We start from the raw sequence: 20,096 nt of genomic DNA on the forward strand, positions 1-20,096 counted from the left end.
TCAGACTATCGATCCTGAATGTTTTTAACAGCAGCAAACAGTCACTTGTGAATTTGCTGGTGTCTCAACAGACGTTGTGACTGAGTGAACCCCTCCCCACACAATGAGCAGGTGAACGGTCTCCCCCCGGTGTGAACTCGCCGATGTGACAGCAGTTGGGATGACCAAGGGAATCCCTTCCCACACACGGAGCAGGTGAACGGCTTCTCCCCAGTGTGAGTGTGTTGGTGTTTATTGAGGTCGGTTGACTGCCTGAAACTCTCTCCACAGGTGGTGCACCTGAATGGATCCTCCTTCATGTGCATTCGGTGGTGTGACTGGATAGCGAATATCTGAGTGAATCCCATCCCACACACAAAGCAAATGAATGGTTTGGCACCCGTGTGAATCCGCTGGTGTTCAGTGAGAAGGGTGAAGTCTGGAATTTCTCTCCACAGGTTGTGCAGCTGAATGGCTTCTTCACAGCGTGAAGCCGCTGGTGTAACCGAAGGGCAGATGACTGAGTGAATCTCCTCTCACACACGGAACAGCTGAATGGCTTCTCCCCAGTGTGAACGCGTCGATGGATTTCCAGCCGGGACGAAGAATTGTATCCTTTACCACAGTCCTCACATTTCCACGGTTTCTCCATGGTGCCAGTTTCCTTGTCCCTCTCCAGGTTGCAGAATCAGTTGAACACACACAGAGTACGTGTAGTTACTCCCCGCTGCGAGCGGTCTGATGTTTTTACAGGCTGTTTAACTAGTTAAAGATCTTTCACGGTTAGTGCTCTGCAGCACTCTCATTCCAGGATGTGTTTTGATGCTTTTCCCGTCACACTGATGTTTGAAATGGTCTCACAGACAAACATTGCTCCTTCCAAATTCAAACACTGATGATATTGGCTGTGGTGAACTGAGTGATTCTGTCAGATCATTCTGTGATGTTCAGTTTGAGCTTACTGTCCATAAATCCGCACACTCTAATTTCCTGGAAAAAGGAGTTTACAAAATTTATAAATGGAGAAATTCTGAACAGAATTACATTTTTCATGATACATCTGTCTTTACTTGTGCCTTGAAAACAGTGACTCCTCATCCCACACACTCTTCCCAGGCTAACTATCTGTCCCATATTTAACAGGATTGATCTGTGTTTGAGTCCACTGTCCCAGGCTTTCTCATTGCATACAACCCCATCCCTCACTGTTTGCATGTTCCCACAACTCTGGCAGACGCCACTTCCACACAGCCTGACCTCAGTTCTGGCAAGACCCATCCACCATTCATTTGGACTCCAGGGCAGGCTGTACCATAATTTTCACCATGAGGGTTGATCAGCCTGCTAAATCCATCACACCATCTTCACAATTCCTTTCCTTACTTGCAGATTCCACCCCCTCCCTCTGGGGTGGCACAGTGTTTAGCACTGCTGCCTCACAGCGCCAGGGACCCAGGTTTGATTCCTGGCTTGGGTCACTCTCTGTATGGAGTCTGCACATTCTCCCCATGTCTGCGTGGGTTTCCTCCGGGTGCTCCAGTTTCCTCCCACAGTCCAAAGATGTGCCTCCAATCCATTGACTCTGCTACACTTCCTGCTGCCTCGGCAAAGCAGCCAGCATAATTAAGGACCTCATGCATCCCGGACATTCTCTCTTCCATCTTTATCGGTCGGGAAAAAGATACAAAAGTCTGAGGTCACGTACCAACCGACTCAAGAACAACTTCTTCCCTGCTGTTGTCGGACTTTTGAATGGGCTTACCTTGCATTAAGTTGATTTTTCTCTACACCCTAGCTGTAACTGTAACACTACATTCTGCACCCTCTCATTTCCTTCTCTATGAACGGTATGTTTTGTCTGTATAGTGCGCAAGAAACAATACTTTTCACTGTATGATAATACACGTGACAATAATAAATCAAATCAAAGAATGGTGAATGGGTCTTGCCAGAACTGAGGTCAGGCTGTGTGAGGCTGGCATCTCCCAGAGTTGTGGGAACATACAAACAGTGAGGGATGGGGTTGTGGTCGGTGCAGGCTCACTGGGCCGAATGGCCTCCTTCTGCACTGTAGGGATTCGATGATTTATTGTCCCCCTCCCCCATCCCCTGATGTGAACCATCCTCCAGTGGCTGAGCCAGGATGGGGCCGTTAACCTGGGCCTGTTCCCGGGAGGGAGGGAGGGAGAAGCCCCGCAGCTGCAAACCAGGGAGCTGACAATGATTCTGAAGGGTTTGTTCCAGCTCACAATGCCCGGGGGCTGATTGACGGCAGCTCGGACCAATAGGAAGAGGGGGCGGGGCCGGATGACCGAGCGGGAGACGCTGGTCCTCCAACCAATCAGATTCAATCGGGATCTGGACTGAGCCTGGAACTCCCTCTGTCTGCGCACGCGCTCCGCCGCAAGCTGTGCCCGTCTCAAGATGGCGGCCGTTCACCTGGGCCTGTCTGAGGGTAAAGCCCGAGCAGCTGTCATCCGTTTAAATACCGAATCCGAGCCTCGTATGAGGACTTGGGGCCTATACAGCCTGTCTTATGAAGCCTCCAAACCAAACCACCCACCGGCTCCGTCTCTCGTTCCTGATTTATCCGGCGGTATCTCCCGGGCTGATAATTCCAACAACCGCCTCAATCCTCAACTGTGAGCGGCAATGCGCATGCTCCAGATCAGAATGGGGGTCCGCACCCAGCCCCGCCCCTCATTCACTCCCATTGGCTGGAGGACGAGGCTCTCCCGCACGGTCCTGCAGCCCCGCCCCTCATTCACTCCCATTGGCTGGAGGACCAGGCTGTCCCGCACGGTCCTCCCGCCCCGCCCCGCCCCTCATTCACTCCGATTGGCTGGAGGACCAGGCTGTCCCGCCCCGTCCTCCAGTCCCGCCCTTCATTCACTCCCATTGGCTGGAGGACCAGGCTGTCCCGCTCGGTCCTCCAGCCCCGCCCCTCATTCACTCCCATTGGCTGGAGGACCAGGCTGTCCCGCTCGGTCCTCCCGCCCCGCCCCTCATTCACTCCGATTGGCTGGAGGACCAGGCTGTCCCGCTCGGTCCTCCCGCCCCGCCCCTCATTCACTCCGATTGGCTGGAGGACCAGGCTGTCCCGCTCGGTCCTCCAGCCCCGCCCCTCATTCACTCCGATTGGCTGGAGGACCAGGCTGTCCCGCTCGGTCCTCCAGCCCCGCCCCTCATTCTCTCCCATTGTCTGGTCACTGGAGATAAATCAGCAGGGGAAACAAAACAGGATTTTAACCTCCTGAAGCCAATTCAAGTCTGAGATGAAGAGGAATTTCTTCTCTCAGGGCGTTGTGAGTTTTTGGAATTCCTTGCCAGAGAGAGCTATGGGGGCAAAATCCTTGTGGTATATTTAAGACTGAGTTAGATTTTTGATCAATAAGGGAATCAGGGGTTATGGGGAAAGGGCAGGAAAGTGGATGTGAGGAATGTTGGGTCAGCCATGATCCTATTGAATGCTGGAGCAGGCCTGAGGGGCCGATCTGCCTTCTCCTGTTCCTATTTCTTTTTGTCTTAATCATGGAATCCTACGTACAGAAGGAGGCCATTCGGCCCATCGAGTCTTCACTGACCACATTCCCACCTAGGTCCTATCCCCATAATCCCATGCATTTTCCCTAGTAGTCCCCCTGATACTAAGGGGCAATTTAGCATGGCCAATCCACCTAACCCACACATCTTTGTAGTGTGGGAGGAAACCGGAGCGCCCGGAGGAAACCCACACGGAGAGGATGTGCAAATGACACATAGACAGTGACCCAAGCTGGGAATTGAATCCAGGTCCCTGGCGCTGAGGCAGCAGTGCTAACCACTGTGCCACCCGAGGATTCTGAGGTCAATTATAGCATGTGTGTTGATGTCTACCTGTCATGTGTCAAATTTTTCCGCACAGTCATAGGTGTATCAGGAGTATAGTAGGGGGCTGAGAACACAGCCTTGTGGGGCACTAATGTTGAGGATGATCATGGAGTAGGTGTTGTTGCCTATCCTTGCTGATTGTGGTCTATGAATTAGGAAGTTCAGGATCCAGTCAGAGAAGGAGGTGCCAAGGCCCAGGCCATGGAGTTTGGAGAGGAGTTTCTTGGGAATAATAGTGTTGAAGGCTGAGCTGTAGTCAATAAATAGGAGTCTGACATAGGTGTCCTTGTTATCTAGGTGTCCCGGGATTGAGTGTAGGGCCAGGGAAATGGCATCTGCTGTGGACCTGTTGCGGTGGTAGGCAAACTGTAGTGGATCCAGGTAGTCCGGGAGGCTGGAATTGATTCGTGCCATGACTAACCTTTCGAAGCACTTCATAATGATGGATGTCAGAGCCACCGGCCGATAGTCATTAAGGCACGCTGCTTGATTTTTCTTAGGTACCGGGATGATGGTCATCTTCTTGAAGCAGATAGGGCCCTCAGATTGTTGTAAAGAGAGGTTGAAGATGTCTGTGAATACCTCTGCCAGCTAATCCATGCAGGATCTGAGTGCATTTTCGGGTACCCCACCTGGGTCAGTTGCTTTCCGTGGGTTGACCTTCAAGAAAGCTGCTCTGACATCTGAAGTGGTGACCCCCAGATACAGGTTCATCCAGGGCTTCCAGGGTGGAGGGCATGCTCTCGCTGACCACTTTCTCAAAACGGACGTAGAATGCATTGATCTCATCAGGGAGGGGTGCGTTGGAGCCGGCAATTTTACATGCCTTCATCTTGTAGCCTGTTATGTCTTGCAGACCTTGCCATAATTGGGGTCGGTGTGGCTAGCCTGGGACTCTAACTTGGTCTGGTATTGTCTTTTCGCATCTTTGATGGATCTCCTTCGATCGTATCTGGCTATCTGGCTTTCTTGTGTAGGTCAATGTCCACCTTCCACCTTCTTCTGTCGGGAAAAAGATATAAAATCTTGAAGTCACATACCAACCGACTCAAGAACAGCTTCTTCTCTGCTGCCATCAGACTTTTGAATGGACTTACCTCGCACTAAATTGATCTTTCTCTACACCCTAGCTATGACTGTAACACTACATTCTGCACTATCTCCTTTCCTTCTGCATGAATGTTATGCTTTGTCTGTATAGCGCGCAAGAAACAATACTTTTCAGTGTATATATTTGACAATAAATCCAATCAAATCAAAACAAATTTGGATGTGAATGTACAATGCATGGTTAGTAAGTTTGTGGATGATACTAAGTTAGGAGTATTATTGATAGCGAAGATGTACAATGTCAATGGCACCTGCTAGGTATTGTGCAATATATCTAATCCCATCAGATTAGAGCAGCAAGGATTAGGGCCAAGGGAATATTGGACTGCAGAGTTACAATAACATTAGATTTTGTTTCTCCTTGTAACCTGTCTTAGAATTTCCTTCAATAACGAGACGATCAATATTTCCTTCAACAACTAGATGATCAATATGAGAGGATGAGCATTTCTGCAATTACAAAAGGAAAATTAGTGGCTGCAATTATCCTGAGATATTCTGCATTGTCTACTATCTCCAACTGGGCCTGATAACATAGGGTGGGAATGGAATGTTCAATGTTAGTGTTTGTTGTTGTTTCTGTGCGGAATGTAAGATTCTGTTTCAGCGAAGAAGGTAGAATATTGGATGGTCAAGACTGCTCGTTGTCCTTGGAGGGTCATTTTTCCCGAAATTTCTTGAACTTTGTGGCTTTATCCCCAATATTAGACAGATGGGTGAGCGTTGTCCGCCTCAAAGGACAGTAAGTGTCCCGTGTGTATATTTGTGTGTGAGTAAGTGTATCCATGTGTGTATGTGTGTATCATGGAGTATATCTGCATATATCCTGTGTGCATGTACCTGTTGATATACGTGGGTTTCTGTGCATTGAGAAGATGTCCGTTTGTGTGTGACTGCGGGAGAGAGTGTGTGGGCCTCTGTGTTTAGCTGTGTGCTGCTTTTCATTAACTGTACGACAAGCCTTCCTCTCCAAACAAACAATGTGGTTCCTGAGAATTCCATGGAGTGATTTGAATGATGCAATTCGGAGATTCTCCATCCAGGGTGAAACCACAGGCTGCCCGTGTGCTGTGTAAAACTTGACATAGTAAGAAGTTTAACAACACCAGGTTAAAGTCCAACAGGTTTATTTGGTAGCAAAAGCCACACAAGCTTTCGGAGCTCTAACACTTGACATTGCAGAGGTCCTATTTCTCCCAGAATAACCTGGTATCTGCTGCTTTTCAGATCCCTTCCTTTCCGCTCATCTGTTTGAAGCCACAAACAGAAAGGTCCAGTTTTCTCCTGGAGTTTGACACAAAGCAGCTTTCACAATGTTGCAGAGTTTCAGCCAATGAGGGAGATCCGGGCTCAGCCCCGCCTCTCATTCACTCTGATTGGTTGGAGGACCAGCCGCTCCCGCTCTGTCCTCCAGCCCCGCCCCTCATTCACTCCGATTGGTTGGAGGATCAGCCACTCCCGCTCCGTCCTCCAGCACCGCCCCCTCTTCCTATTGGCCCGGAACTGCCGTCAATCAGTCCCCGGGCATTGTGATGTGGAGCATGCGCAGTGTCATTGCTGTCCTTGGCGCTTGTTTGTCCCGGAGAAGCGGAGTCAGCGTTAGGCGGTGGCTGGGAGGATTTGGAAACACTTTGTGGATCCGCAAACCCTTCAGAATCATTGTCAGCTCCCTGGTTTGCAGCTGCGGGGCTTCTCCCTCCCTCCCGGGAACAGGCCCAGGTTAACGGCCCCATCCTGGCTCAGCCACTGGAGGATGGTTCACATCAGAGGATGGGGGAGGGGGACAATAAATAAGAGGTTACACTTTGGCCTCAAATCAATGAGGACTCTGATCTCTGGGAAGGAAGGAAACCCTGGGAGGTGGGCGGGGAGGATTCACAAACACCCGCTGGAGGCCCCAACACCCTCAATAAGACCCAATGGTTTTATTGTCAGTCTGCAGACAGCAGCTGGAGAACTGAACCCAGTGAGAAGTCTCACAACAGCAGGTTAAAGTCCAACAGGTTTATTTGGTAGCACAAGCCACTAGCTTTCGGAGCGCTGCTCCTTCATCAGGTGAGTGGGAATTCTGTTCACAAACAGGGCACATGAAGACAACAATCCCATCCAGGCCCTATCCACATATTTACCTTGATACCAAGTGGCAATTTATCCTGGCCAATCCGTCTAACCGGCTTCGTGACGTGGCAGAACTTCCTTAGCTGTGGTTATCTTGGCATTCTAAACCACAGTGAGTCGTGCCTGACCGGTGGCCCCGCAGGGTATCAGGCAGCCACAACACTGGCAGATTTGGTACATGCTGGAAGACGACTGGCCGATAACTGCCAAACACACTTCTGGGCCTTCAAACCCATTAATTCAAAGAAACTATTGTACGTGACAAGTGTATCCGACTTGTCCCGGGGATAGTTGGTGATGTGCATTTTTATGCCCTGTTTGTGAACAGAACTCCCACTCATCTGATGAAGGGGCAGCGCTCTGAAAGTTAGTGGCTTGTGCTACCAAATAAACCTGTTGGACTTTAACCTGGTGTTGTGAGACTTCTTACTATGCTTACCCCAGTCCAACGCCGGCATCTCCACATCATGAACTGAACCCAGACACAGGAGAGGGAGGGAGAAAACTGGGAGTGCAGGAAAGAAATGGCGGAGATGGTTTGGATTTCAGCCTTGGGAGGATGGAGAGTGTGTGGGATGGGGATTTACAGATTTGGGGGAATGAGAGAGGAAGAAATATTCCAGAGAATTAGAATTGTCTGTTCAAAATTTCTATCCTGGACTGGCAGTGATTAATTTTGTAAATTCCTTTTACAGGTGAGGCGTGGAAACATCACATCAAAATCAGACAGAGTCTCAATTTATCAGGGTCTGAATATCCTCAGACTTTGAATGTGGAAGGAGAAATGAGGTTGTTTGTTCTGCCTGGAGAAGATTTCAAACATCAGTGTGACTGGAAACGCACCAAGATACACACACAACCCAAGTGAGAGTGTTCCAGTGAATTGACTGTGGAAAGAGCTTTATCCAGTTACGCAGCCTGAAAAAACATCACACCATTCACAGCAAGGAAAAACTGTGCACGTGTTCTGTGTGTGGGCGAGTCTTCAACTGATTGTGCAACCTGGAGAGACACAAGGATACCAGCACCATGGAGAAACCATGGAAATGTGGGGACTGTGGGAAAGGATTCAGTTACCCTTCCCTGCTGGAAAACCATCGGCGCAGTCACACTGGTGAGAGACCGTTCACCTGTTCTGTCTGTGGGGAGGGATTCATTCAGTCATCTGGCCTTTGGTCTCACCAGAGAATTCACACTGAGGAAAAGCCATTCACCTGCACCTCCTGTGGGAAGAGGTTCAGGCATTCTTCAGCACTCACTGTGCACCAACGCACTCACACCGGGGAGAGACCATTCATCTGCTCCGTGTGTGGGAAGGGATTCACTCAGTCATTCCACCTGCTGTCACACCAGTGAGTTCATACTGGGGAGAGGCCGTTCACCTGCTCCGACTGTGGGAAGGGATTCACTGGGTCATCCCACTTACTGTTACACCAGCGAGTTCACATTGAGGAGAAGCCATTCAGCTGCACTGACTGTGGACGGAGTTTCAGACAGGCATCCTCCCTCATTGCACACCAGCGAATTCACACTGGGGAGAGACCGTTTACTTGCTTTGTGTGTGGAAAGGGATTCACAGCTTTACCCACCCTGCTGAGACACCAGAAAATTCACACTGAAGAGAAGCCATTCAGCTGCACTGACTGTGGAAAGAATTTCAGGCAGTCATCCAACCTCACTGCTCACCGACGCACTCACACTGCAGAAAGAGCATTCACATGCTCCGTGTGTGGGAAGGGATTCAATCGGTCATCCAACCTCTCTGCTCACCAGCGAGTTCACACAGGGAGAGGCCATTCACTTGCTCCGTGTGTGGGAAAGGATTCGCAAAGTTTTTCAACCTGCTGGCTCACCAACGCACTCACACTAAGAGGCCATTCAACTGCTCTGTGTGTGGGAAGGGATTCACTCAGTCACAATGGCTCCTGAGACATCAACAAGTTCACAAGTGACTGCAGGGGTTGGACTCTGCTGGTATTGCTGCTGTTCAGTATTGATAGTCTGACAATATTTTATTTCTGCTGATAACAAATCCCATAACTAGCTGGAATTTAATATTCTGGAGATGTCACTGATTTTCAGGGCTGCAATGTCACTTTTTAAAAGCACCACCAGTGATCTTCCCCCTCAATTGAAGAACTCTCAACAGGAACCTGTTTGGAATAAAATTATGAACTTTTGCTTCAATTTCACAGCATATTCAAATGTGAGGATTTGCAGTTGGAAAACTGAAACCAAACATCACATCAGGATCAGACAGAGTCGCCCAGTTTATCGTAATATGCGTATCATTGGATTTTGAACATGGAAAGAAAAAGCACCGCTCACAGTGGGGAGAAACTGTACACGTGTTCCGTGTGTGGACGAGGATTCAGCCGTTTATCTGGCCTGTCAAAACATAAATGCAGTCACGGTGGGGAGAAATTGTGGAAATGTGAGTATTGTGGCAAGGGATTCAGTTCCCCATCAGAGCTGGAAATTCATCGACGGTGTCACACTGGGGAGAGACCGTTCACCTGCTCCGAGTGTGGGAAAGGATTCACTCAGTTGTCCCACCTGGTGAGACACCAGCGAATTCACACTGGGGAGAGACCATTCACCTGCTCTGTGTGCAAGGTGGGATTCACTCAGTCAACCCACCCTGGTGTCACACCAGCGAGTCCACACGGGAGAGAGACCATTCACCTGTTTTGTGTGCAAAATGGGATTCACTCAGTCAACCCACCTGGTGACACACCAGCGAGTTCACACTGGGGAGAGACCATTCACCTGCTCAGAGTGTGGGAAGAAATTCAGTCGGTCGTTTCACCTTCTGATTCACCAGCGAATTCACTCTGGAGAGAGACCATTCACCTGCTCTGAGTGTGAGAAGGCATTCATTACATCAACAGAACTGTTGACACACCAGCGGATTCACACTGAGGATAACTCGTTCACCTGCTCCAAATGAGGGAAGGAATTCGCTAACTCTTCTAACCTGATCTGCCATCAACGGATTCACACTGACGAGAGACCTTTTAAATGCCCAGACTGTGGAAAGTGCTTTAAAAGTTTTGGGAACTTGACCCATCAACGGGTTCACACTCGAGTTCAGATGCTTTCACTGTGGGACTGAGTTCAGACAATCACCTCCTCTCACTGTAAACCAGCGAGTTCACACTGGGGACAAACCATTCATCTGCTTCAAGTGTGGGAAAGGATTCAATCAGTCATCCAACGTGCTGACACACCAGCCAGATTGGAGTTTGCTGTTAATCACATCCAGAACTGAACTATATTTATTGGGGTCTGATGTTAACAATATCCAGTGCAGATTTAGATATTAGTATTCTGGGTTTTTAAAAAAAAATCAACTTTGCTTTAATTTTTGAATGACTGCATCTTCATTTGGGAGGCTGGGATTATCCCCGTTTTGAGGGAACTAAGGAATAGACCATAATCCGTAGGAGCAGCATTCGGCCATTCAGCCTTCATTATAACAATGATCCCATTGTGATTTCTGCTGGTTGGGAAATGTGCGATATTGATGCCAGTCTGTCTTTCTTTAATTATCTTCAAAGAACAAAGAACAGTACAGCACAGGAAACAGGCCCTTCGGCCCTCCAAGCCTGTGCCGCTCCTTGGTCCAACTAGACCAATCGTTTGTATCCCTCCATTCCCAGGCTGCTCATGTGACTATCCAGGTAAGTCTTAAAAGATGTCAGCGTGCCTGCCTCCACCACCCTACTTGGCAGCGCATTCCAGGCCCCCACCACCCTCTGTGTAAAAAACGTCCCTCTGATATCTGAGTTATACTTCGCCCCTCTCAGCTTGAGCCCGTGACCCCCCCGTGATCGTCACCTCCGACCTGGGAAAAAGCTTCCCACTGTTCACCCTATCTATACCCTTCATAATCTTGTATACCTCTATTAGATCTCCCCTCATTCTCCATCTTTCCAAGGAGAACAACCCCAGTCTACCCAATCTCTCCTCATAGCTAAGACCCTCCATACCAGGCAACATCCTGGTAAACCTTCTCTGCACTCTCTCCAATGCCTCCACGTCCTTCTGGTAGTGCGGCGACCAGAACTGGACGCAGTACTCCAAATGTGGCCTAAGCAGCGTTCTATACAGCTGCATCATCAGACTCCAGCTTTTATACTCTATACCCCGTCCTATAAAGGCAAGCATACCATATGCCTTCTTCACCACCTTCTCCACCTGTGTTGCCACCTTCAAGGATTTGTGGACTTGCACACCTAGGTCCCTCTGTGTTTCTATACTCCTGATGACTCTGCCATTTATTGTATAACTCCTCCCTACATTATTTCTTCCAAAATGCATCACTTCGCATTTATCCGGATTAAACTCCATCTGCCACCTCTCCGCCCAATTTTCCAGCCTATCTATATCCTGCTGTATTGCCCGACAATGCTCTTCGCTATCCGCAATTCCAGCCATCTTCGTGTCATCCGCAAACTTGCTGATTACACCAGTTACACCTTCTTCCAAATCATTTATATATATCACAAATAGCAGAGATCCCAGTACAGAGCCCTGCGGAACACCACTGGTCACAGACCTCCAGCTGGAAAAAGACCCTTCGACCACTACCCTCTGTCTCCTATGGCCAAGCCAGTTCTCCACCCATCTAGCCACTTCTTGTATCCCATGAGCCTTAACCTTCTTAACCAACCTGCCATGTGGGACTTTGTCAAATGCCTTACTGAAATCCATATAGACGACATCCACGGCCCTTCCTTCATCGACCGTTTTTGTCACTTCCTCGAAAAACTCCACCAAATTTGTAAGGCACGACCTCCCTCTTACAAAACCATGCTGTCTGTCACTAATGAGATTGTTTCATTCTAAATGCACATACATCCTGTCTCTAAGAATCCTCTCCAACAACTTCCCTACCACGGACATCAAGCTCACCGGCCTATAATTTCCTGGGTTATCCCTGCTACCCTTCTTAAACAACGGGACCACATTCGCTATCCTCCAATCCTCAGGGACCTCACCCGTGTCCAAAGAAGCGACAAAGATTTCCGTCAGAGGCCCAGCAATTTCATCTCTCGTCTCCCTGAGCAGTCGAGGATAGATGCCATCAGGCCCTGGGGCTTTGTCAGTTTAAATGTTCCCTAAAAAACCTAACACTTCCTCTCTTGTAATGGAGATTTTCTCTAACGGGTCAACACCTCCCTCCGAGACACTCCCGGTTAACACGCCCCTCTCCTTCGTGAATACCGATGCAAAGTATTCATTTAGGATCTCCCCTATTCCCTTGGGTTCTAAGCATAATTCCCCTCCTTTGTCCCTGAGAGGTCCGATTTTCTCCCTGACAACTCTTTTGTTCCTAATGTATGAATAGAATGCCTTAGGATTCTCCTTAATCCTGCCTGCCAAGAACATCTCGTGACCTCTTTTTGCCCTTCTAACTCCCCGTTTGAGATCTTTCCTACTCTCTCTGTATTCCTCCAGAGCTCCATCTGTTTTCTGTTGCCTCGACTTAACGTACGCCTCCCTTTTCATTTTAATCAGATCCTCAATTTCCCTGGTTATCCACAGCTCTCGAATCCTACCTTTCCTATCTTTCCTTTTTACAGGCACATGCCTATCCTGCAGCCTTATCAATAGTTCCTTAAAAGACTCCCACATGCCAGACGCGGACTTACCCTCGAACATCCTCTCCCAATCAACATCCACCAATTCCTGCCTAATCCGGCTATAGTCAGCCCAGTCAATCCCAGTCCTCTGGTTACTGACCCGCATCAGTGGAACAGTTTCTCCCGATCTGCTCTATCAAACCACCCGTCCCCACCCCGATAATCTTGAACAGCTCCATGAAATCTCCATTTAAACTTCTTTGTTCTAAAGGGAACAAATTTCGGGGAGGCGATGCCTAATGGTATTATCAATAGACTATTAATCCAGAAACACAGCTAATGTTCTGGGGACCCGGATTCGAATCCACATTTTGAAAAAGATGAACAGTGTCTGTGGTACCTGCTGGATGTGGTGCAGCACATTTCCCAGGACATTGGAGCAGTAATGAATGAGGCAGGATGACAGAGTCAAAACAACATTATATTCTTTATGCTTGAAACCTGTCTTAGAATTCTCTTCATTAACTGGACCATCAATGTGAGGGGAATTAGCATCTTCTGTAATTCCAGAGCCAAGAGACACTGATTACCCAGGGATGTTGTTCTGTAATTTACACTATCCCCCAGCAGGGCTCTTCACCCAGGCTGACAAGAGGCAGCTCAGTGTTAGTGATTTGTCGCTGCTGCTGTTCCAGATGTTCAATATAGACTCAAGTTTAGAGAAAGGAGTGGAAATGGGTAATCAGAACTCTCACAATCCCTGGAGGGTAATGGTTACTTGAATTTCTCAAACATCGTGGTTTGTAAAGACACTGTTATTTCATCTCCAGTATTAGTCAGAATGGGCTGTATTCTCCACATGACAGGGCTGGAATTATCTGTGTGGATGTGTGTCTATGAATGAAGATGTCTGTCTGGGTGTGGGTGTGTGTCTATGAATGAAGATGTCTGTCTGGGTGTGGGTGTGTGTCTATGAATGAAGATGTCTGTCTGGGTGTGGGTGTGTGTCTATGAATGAAGATGTCTGTCTGGGTGTGGGTGTGTGTCTATGAATGAAGATGTCTGTCTGGGTGTGGGTGTGTGTCTATGAATGAAGATGTCTGTCTGGGTGTGGGTGTGTGTCTATGAATGAAGATGTCTGTCTGGGTGTGGGTGTGTGTCTATGAATGAAGATGTCTGTCTGGTTGTGGGTGTGTGTCTATGAATGAAGATGTCTGTCTGGGTGTGGGTGTGTGTCTATGAATGAAGATGTCTGTCTGGGTGTGGGTGTGTCTATGAATGAAGATATCTGTCTGGGTGTGGGTGTGTGTCTATGAATGAAGATGTCTGTCTGGGTGTGGGTGTGTGTCTATGAATGAAGATGTCTGTCTGGGTGTGGGTGTGTGTCTATGAATGAAGATGTCTGTCTGGGTGTGGGTGTGTGTCTATGAATGAAGATGTCTGTCTGGGTGTGGGTGTGTGTCTATGAATGAAGATGTCTGTCTGGGTGTGGGTGTGTCTATGAATGAAGATATCTGTCTGGGTGTGGGTGTGTGTCTATGAATGAAGATGACTGTCTGGGTGTGGGTGTGTGTCTATGAATGAAGATGTCTGTCTGGGTGTGGGTGTGTGTCTATGAATGAAGATGTCTGTCTGGGTGTGGGTGTGTGTCTATGAATGAAGATGTCTGTCTGGGTGTGGGTGTGTGTCTATGAATGAAGATGTCTGTCTGGGTGTGGGTGTGTCTATGAATGAAGATATCTGTCTGGGTGTGGGTGTGTGTCTATGAATGAAGATGTCTGTCTGGGTGTGGGTGTGTGTCTATGAATGAAGATGTCTGTCTGGGTGTGGGTGTGTGTCTATGAATGAAGATGTCTGTCTGGGTGTGGGTGTGTGTCTATGAATGAAGATGTCTGTCTGGGTGTGGGTGTGTGTCTATGAATGAAGATGTCTGTCTGGGTGTGGGTGTGTGTCTATGAATGAAGATGTCTGTCTGGGTGTGGGTGTGTGTCTATGAATGAAGATGTCTGTCTGGGTGTGGGTGTGTGTCTATGAATGAAGATGTCTGTCTGGGTGTGGGTGTGTGTCTATGAATGAAGATGTCTGTCTGGGTGTGGGTGTGTGTCTATGAATGAAGATGTCTGTCTGGGTGTGGGTATGTGTCGATGAATGAAGATGTCTGTCTGGGTGTGGGTGTGTGTCTATGAATGAAGATGTCTGTCTGGGTGTGGGTGTGTGTCTATGAATGAAGATGTCTGTCTGGGTGTGGGTGTGTGTCTATGAATGAAGATGTCTGTCTGGGTGTGGGTGTGTGTCTATGAATGAAGATGTCTGTCTGGGTGTGGGTGTGTCTCTATGTTTGCCCATGTCTGTGTAAGAGACAGGGAGAGAGAGAGTGTGTTTGGATCTCTGTGTTTGGATATCTTCATGTGCTGCTCCTTCTTAGGTGGTTTGTCTCAAAGGTTCCTCTCCGGGTGATTTGAATAGAATCATTCAGAGATTCTTCATCCTGGGTGAATCCACAGGCTGACCATGTGCTGTGTAAAACCTGACATCCACACCAGCAGACCCCACTTTTCCTGGAACAACATCAAGTGTTTGCTGCTTTCCTGATCCTTCCTTTTCCCTCCCTTTTCAATTATATCACTTCTCATTATTCTGAATTTCAGAGAGGACAGACTCATCCCACTGAATGTCCTCCAAGGACAACCACCTCATCTCAGGAATCAATCCAGTGAAATTTAGTTGCACGACGACAGTGAGCAAATAGAACAAAGACCAAAAGAGGGAAATAGATAGAGACACAGACAGAGACTGTTAGAGTGAAAGAGACTGAGCGAGAGTTAGTCATAGTCATACAGTGCAGAAAACACCCTTCGACCCATCGAGTCTGCACCAACAATAGCTACCACTAAGCCCCATGCTAATCCCATTTTCCAGCACTTGTCCCATATCCTTATCTGAATGCTATAATATTTCAAGTGCTCATCCAAATACTTTTTAAAGGTTGTTAAGTTTCCAGCCTCCACTACCTTCCCAGGCAGTTTATTACAGATTCCCACCACCCTCTGATTTTTTTTTTCTCAACTTCCCTCTGAATCTCTTGCCTGGCACCCTAAAACTATGTCCCCTCATGATTGACCCCTCAACCAAGGGTTCTACTCACCCGATCCATATCCTTCATAATCTTATACACCACAATCATGTCCCCCTCAGCTTTCTCTGCTCTGAAGTAAACACTCCAAACCTATCCAGTCTCCTTATAGCTCAAATGTTCCATCCCAGGCAACATCCTGGTGAATCTCCTCTGTACCCCCTCCAGTGCAATCACATCCTTCCTGGAGTGAGGTGACTCGAACTGCACACAGTACTCCAGCTGTGGCCTAACCAACATTCTGTACAGCTCCAACATTATCTCTTTGTTCTTATACTGTATGCCACGACTGATAAAAGCAAGTGTCTCATATGCCTTCTTATCTATTCTATTCAGCTGCTCTGTTACCTTAAGTGAATAAATACCCCAAGATCCCCATCTGCTCCTCTGATTTTACCTCGTGTCCTTCCATTCATTAATTATTTCTTTGTCTTGTTACTTCTTCCAAAGTGCATTACTTCGCACTTCTCAAGATTAAATACCATATTTTTTTTATTCATTTGTGGGACATGGGCGTCGCTAGTTGGCCATCCCGAGTTGCCCTTAAGAAGGTGGTGGTGAGCTACCTTCTTGAATCACTGCAGCTCGTGTGCTGTGGGTTTACCTACAATGTGGTTAGGGAGGGAATTCCAGGATTTTGTCCCAGCGACTGTGAAGGAATGGTGATATATTTTGAAGTCGACCACTGTTCTGCCCATGTGACCAACCCAACTATATTGTGCTGCAACCTACGACAGAGTGGGGAAGACTCTAAAAGGACCCTGGGTCTCTGGAATGCTCATCCAGTAACAATTCCACCACGCACATTGGTAGATGTATCAATTGGTTTAATAATTTTATATATTAACCCTGTAGTTCTGATCGTAATTGGATGACAAAGCACAATTTTGTGTTGAACATTATCTCCTTCCTATGGCGGTCCTCTTACCCAGCATTCGCAGCGAGAGAGAATGTGCCGTATTGTCACAATAGCAGCCGCCTGCGCAGGCGCAGTACCTGATTCTGAGTGGAGCATGCGCTGTGCGGATTCGGACTGGCCCATGCGCAGTGTGGGTGCTGGAGCTGCAGGGAGGCGGGGAAGTGGGTGCAGAGGCTTCAGAAACAGCCAGTGGAGGAGGCCTCAAAACCCAGAATAAGGAACCCCCGGGCCCGAGTTTGCACCGACCCGGGGGGTAATTGCAGCAGCTCTAAAATCGGGGAGGTGGTGGTAATATCAGTGACACAGCCTCATGTTCTGGGGATAGGTTCAAGTCCCATCATGGAGCTGGGGTGGTTTGAATAGAATTCACAAAACGCTGGAAAATCTGGAATATAATTTCACTTGAGTAACCATTACAGCTGTGAACAATTTTAAAAACCCATCCTGTTTATTCATGGGAATCTGCTGTCTCTCCATTGACTTGTCAACATGCGATTCAGTCTCTAACTGCCCTCCTCAGGGGCAGGAAATAAATGCTGGTCTTGGCAATAAAACCCACATCACATGAAATAGTGAAGGAGAAACACTGATAGACTTGGGTTAATGGCTGTCATCTTTCTCGGGGGCAGGACACAGGCACGGTTATCACTGTCCCTGTGACAAAATGTTGTGAATTTCTATCCTGGACTGACATTGATGGATTTTGGAGTCTCCTTTTCCAGAGGGTGAGAAGGGGAGGATTTACACACAGTAAACTCAAACCAAGAGAAATATTTGCTTCAATTTTTAACTTTGGACTTTTTTTTTACAGGATATTAGAAGTGCAGGAGTGGAAGGGAGAAAACTCAAACCAAACGTCGCATCAGGATCTGACGCTATCGCCTAAATTATTGTAATCTGAATATCATTGGGTTTCAAACATGGAAGGGGAAAGCACGGTTAACAGTGGAGAGAAACCGTACACCTGTTCTGTGTGTGGACGAACATTCAGCCGATCATCTGGCCTGTTGAAACATAAATGCAGTCACAACAAAGAGAAACAATGGAAATGTGGAGACTGTGGGAAGAGATTCAGATTTCCATCTGAACTGAAAACTCATCGACACAATCACACTGGAGAGAGACCATTCACCTGCTCTGAGTGTGGGAAGGGATTCACTACCTCATCCATCTTGTTGACACACCGGCGAGTTCACACTGGGGAGAGACCGTTCACCTGCTCCAAGTGTGGGATGGGATTCATTTGTTCATCCCATCTGCTAAAACACCAGTGGGTTCACACTGGGGAGAGGCCATTCAACTGTCATGAGTGTGGGAAGGGATTTGCTACCTCATCAATCCTGCTGACACACCAGAGAGTTCACACTAGAGAGAGACCATTCAGATGCTCTGATTGTGGGAAGGGATTCCCTACCTCTTCTATCCTGCTGAAACACCAGCGAGTTCACACTGGAGAGAGGCCATTCACCTGCTCTGATTGTGGGAAGGGATTCACTGATTCATCCGACCTGCTGAAACACCAGAGAATTCATAATGGGGAGAGGCCATTTATCTGCTCCGAATGTGGGAAGAGATTCACTCAATCATTCAACCTCCTAAAACACCAGCGAGGTCACACCGGAGAGAGGCCGTTCACCTGCTCTGAGTGTGGGAAGGGCTTCAGTCAGTCATTCATCTTGTTGAAACACCAGCGAGTTCACACTGGGGAGAGGCCATTCACTTGCTCCAGTTGTGGGAAGGGATTTATTGATTCATCCACTCTGCAGAGACACCAGCGAGTTCACACCGGGGAGAGACCATTCACCTGCTCTGATTGTGGTAAGAGATTCAGTCAATCATCCAACCTGGTAAAGCACCAGCGAATTCACACTGGGGACAGGCCATTCACCTGCTCCGTGTGTGGGAAGGGATTCACTCAGTCACCTCACCTGCTGAAACACCAGCGTGTTCACGAGTGACTGCAAGGACTGGAGTTTGCTCTTAATCACATCAAGGTCCTGACTATTTTCATTGGTGTCTGTTTCTGCTGATAAATCCTAGCCCAGTTGGAAGGTTTATATTTTGGGTGGAACTCAAATACACAAGCTTTATGTTCAACACAGTGTGATGAATGCTTTTAATACCTCAAACATGTTAGTTCCATTTGAAGGGCTTCCCCCTCTCCCGTCTCCTCCATCCTCACCTCCAACAAGTGTGAGGAGCTCATGGAGCTTCTTTGTCACCAAGATTGAGACAATCTGATCAGCTGCCTCTGCTCCTTCCCTCTCTTCCATTCGCCCACCGGGCCAAACTGTCTTTAAATTTCCTTCTGGCCTGACTCCTGAACTCATAAATACAAACAGGAAGTGCTGTAAAAACACAGCGGGTCTGACAGCACCTCTGGCGAGAGAAACAGATTTAATGTTTTGGGAGGCACGGTAGCACAGTGGTTAGCACTGCTGCTTCACAGCGCCAGGGACCCAGATATGATTCCCGGCTCGGGTCACTGTCTGTGTGGAGTTTGCACATTCTCCCCGTGTCTGCGTGGGTTTCCTCCGGGTGCTCCGGTTTCCTCCCACATTCTGAAAGACGTGCTGGTTAGGGGCATTGACCCGAACAGCTTGTCTGGACTTGCAGAATCTCACTGGCTGTCCTGTCTGGAGACAATACACATCTCTTTAACGTGTGCTTAATGCTCCCTCCATTCACATTGTACCTTTAAGACTTGATTATCTGTAAAGACTGCATTCCAATCATTATTCTGTAAATTGAGTTTGTGTCTCTGTGTGCCCTATTTGTGAGCATTTCTCCACTCCACCTGACGAAGGGGCAGCGCTCCAAAAGCTAGTGGCATTTGCGACCAAATAAACCTGTTGGACTTTAACCTGGTGTTGTTAAACGTCTTACTGTCTTTACCCCAGTCAATGCCCTCTTTTTAGGGGGCATCTCCACATCATGGGTTCAGTTCTCCAGCTCCTGTCTGCAGACTGACAATAAAACCAATGGGTCTTATTGGGGGTGTTGGGGCCTCCAGTGGGTGTTTGTGAATCCTCCCCGCCCACCTCCCAGGGTTTCCTTCCTTCCCAGAGATCAGAGTCCTCATTGATTTGAGGCCAAAGTGTAACCTCTTATTTATTGTCCCCCTCCCCCATCCTCTGATGTGAACCATCCTCCAGTGGCTGAGCCAGGATGGGGCCGTTAACCTGGGCCTGTTCCCGGGAGGGAGGGAGAAGCCCCGCAGCTGCAAACCAGGGAGCTGACAATGATTCTGAAGGGTTTGCGGATCCACAAAGTGTTTCCAAATCCTCCCAGCCACCGCCTAACGCTGACTCCGCTTCTCCGGGACAAACAAGCGCCAAGGACAGCAATGACACTGCGCATGCTCCACATCACAATGCCC

At 48.2% G+C, this 20,096-nt stretch overlaps 1 protein-coding gene across 1 annotated transcript; it reads left to right on the plus strand.

Moving 5' to 3' along the window:
• Nucleotides 1-5,197: 5,197 nt before the first annotated feature.
• LOC144484162 (uncharacterized) lies at nt 5,198-19,166 on the plus strand. Its single transcript, XM_078202705.1, has 4 exons — nt 5,198-5,217; nt 7,191-7,331; nt 10,172-10,309; nt 17,652-19,166. The coding sequence occupies exons 1-4, from the start codon at nt 5,198-5,200 to the stop codon at nt 18,673-18,675; spliced, it is 1,323 nt and encodes a 440-aa protein (XP_078058831.1). The 3' UTR covers nt 18,676-19,166.
• Nucleotides 19,167-20,096: the final 930 nt, after the last annotated feature.

This window comes from Mustelus asterias, unplaced genomic scaffold, assembly GCF_964213995.1.
Source record: "Mustelus asterias unplaced genomic scaffold, sMusAst1.hap1.1 HAP1_SCAFFOLD_94, whole genome shotgun sequence".
Taxonomy (NCBI): domain Eukaryota; kingdom Metazoa; phylum Chordata; class Chondrichthyes; order Carcharhiniformes; family Triakidae; genus Mustelus; species Mustelus asterias.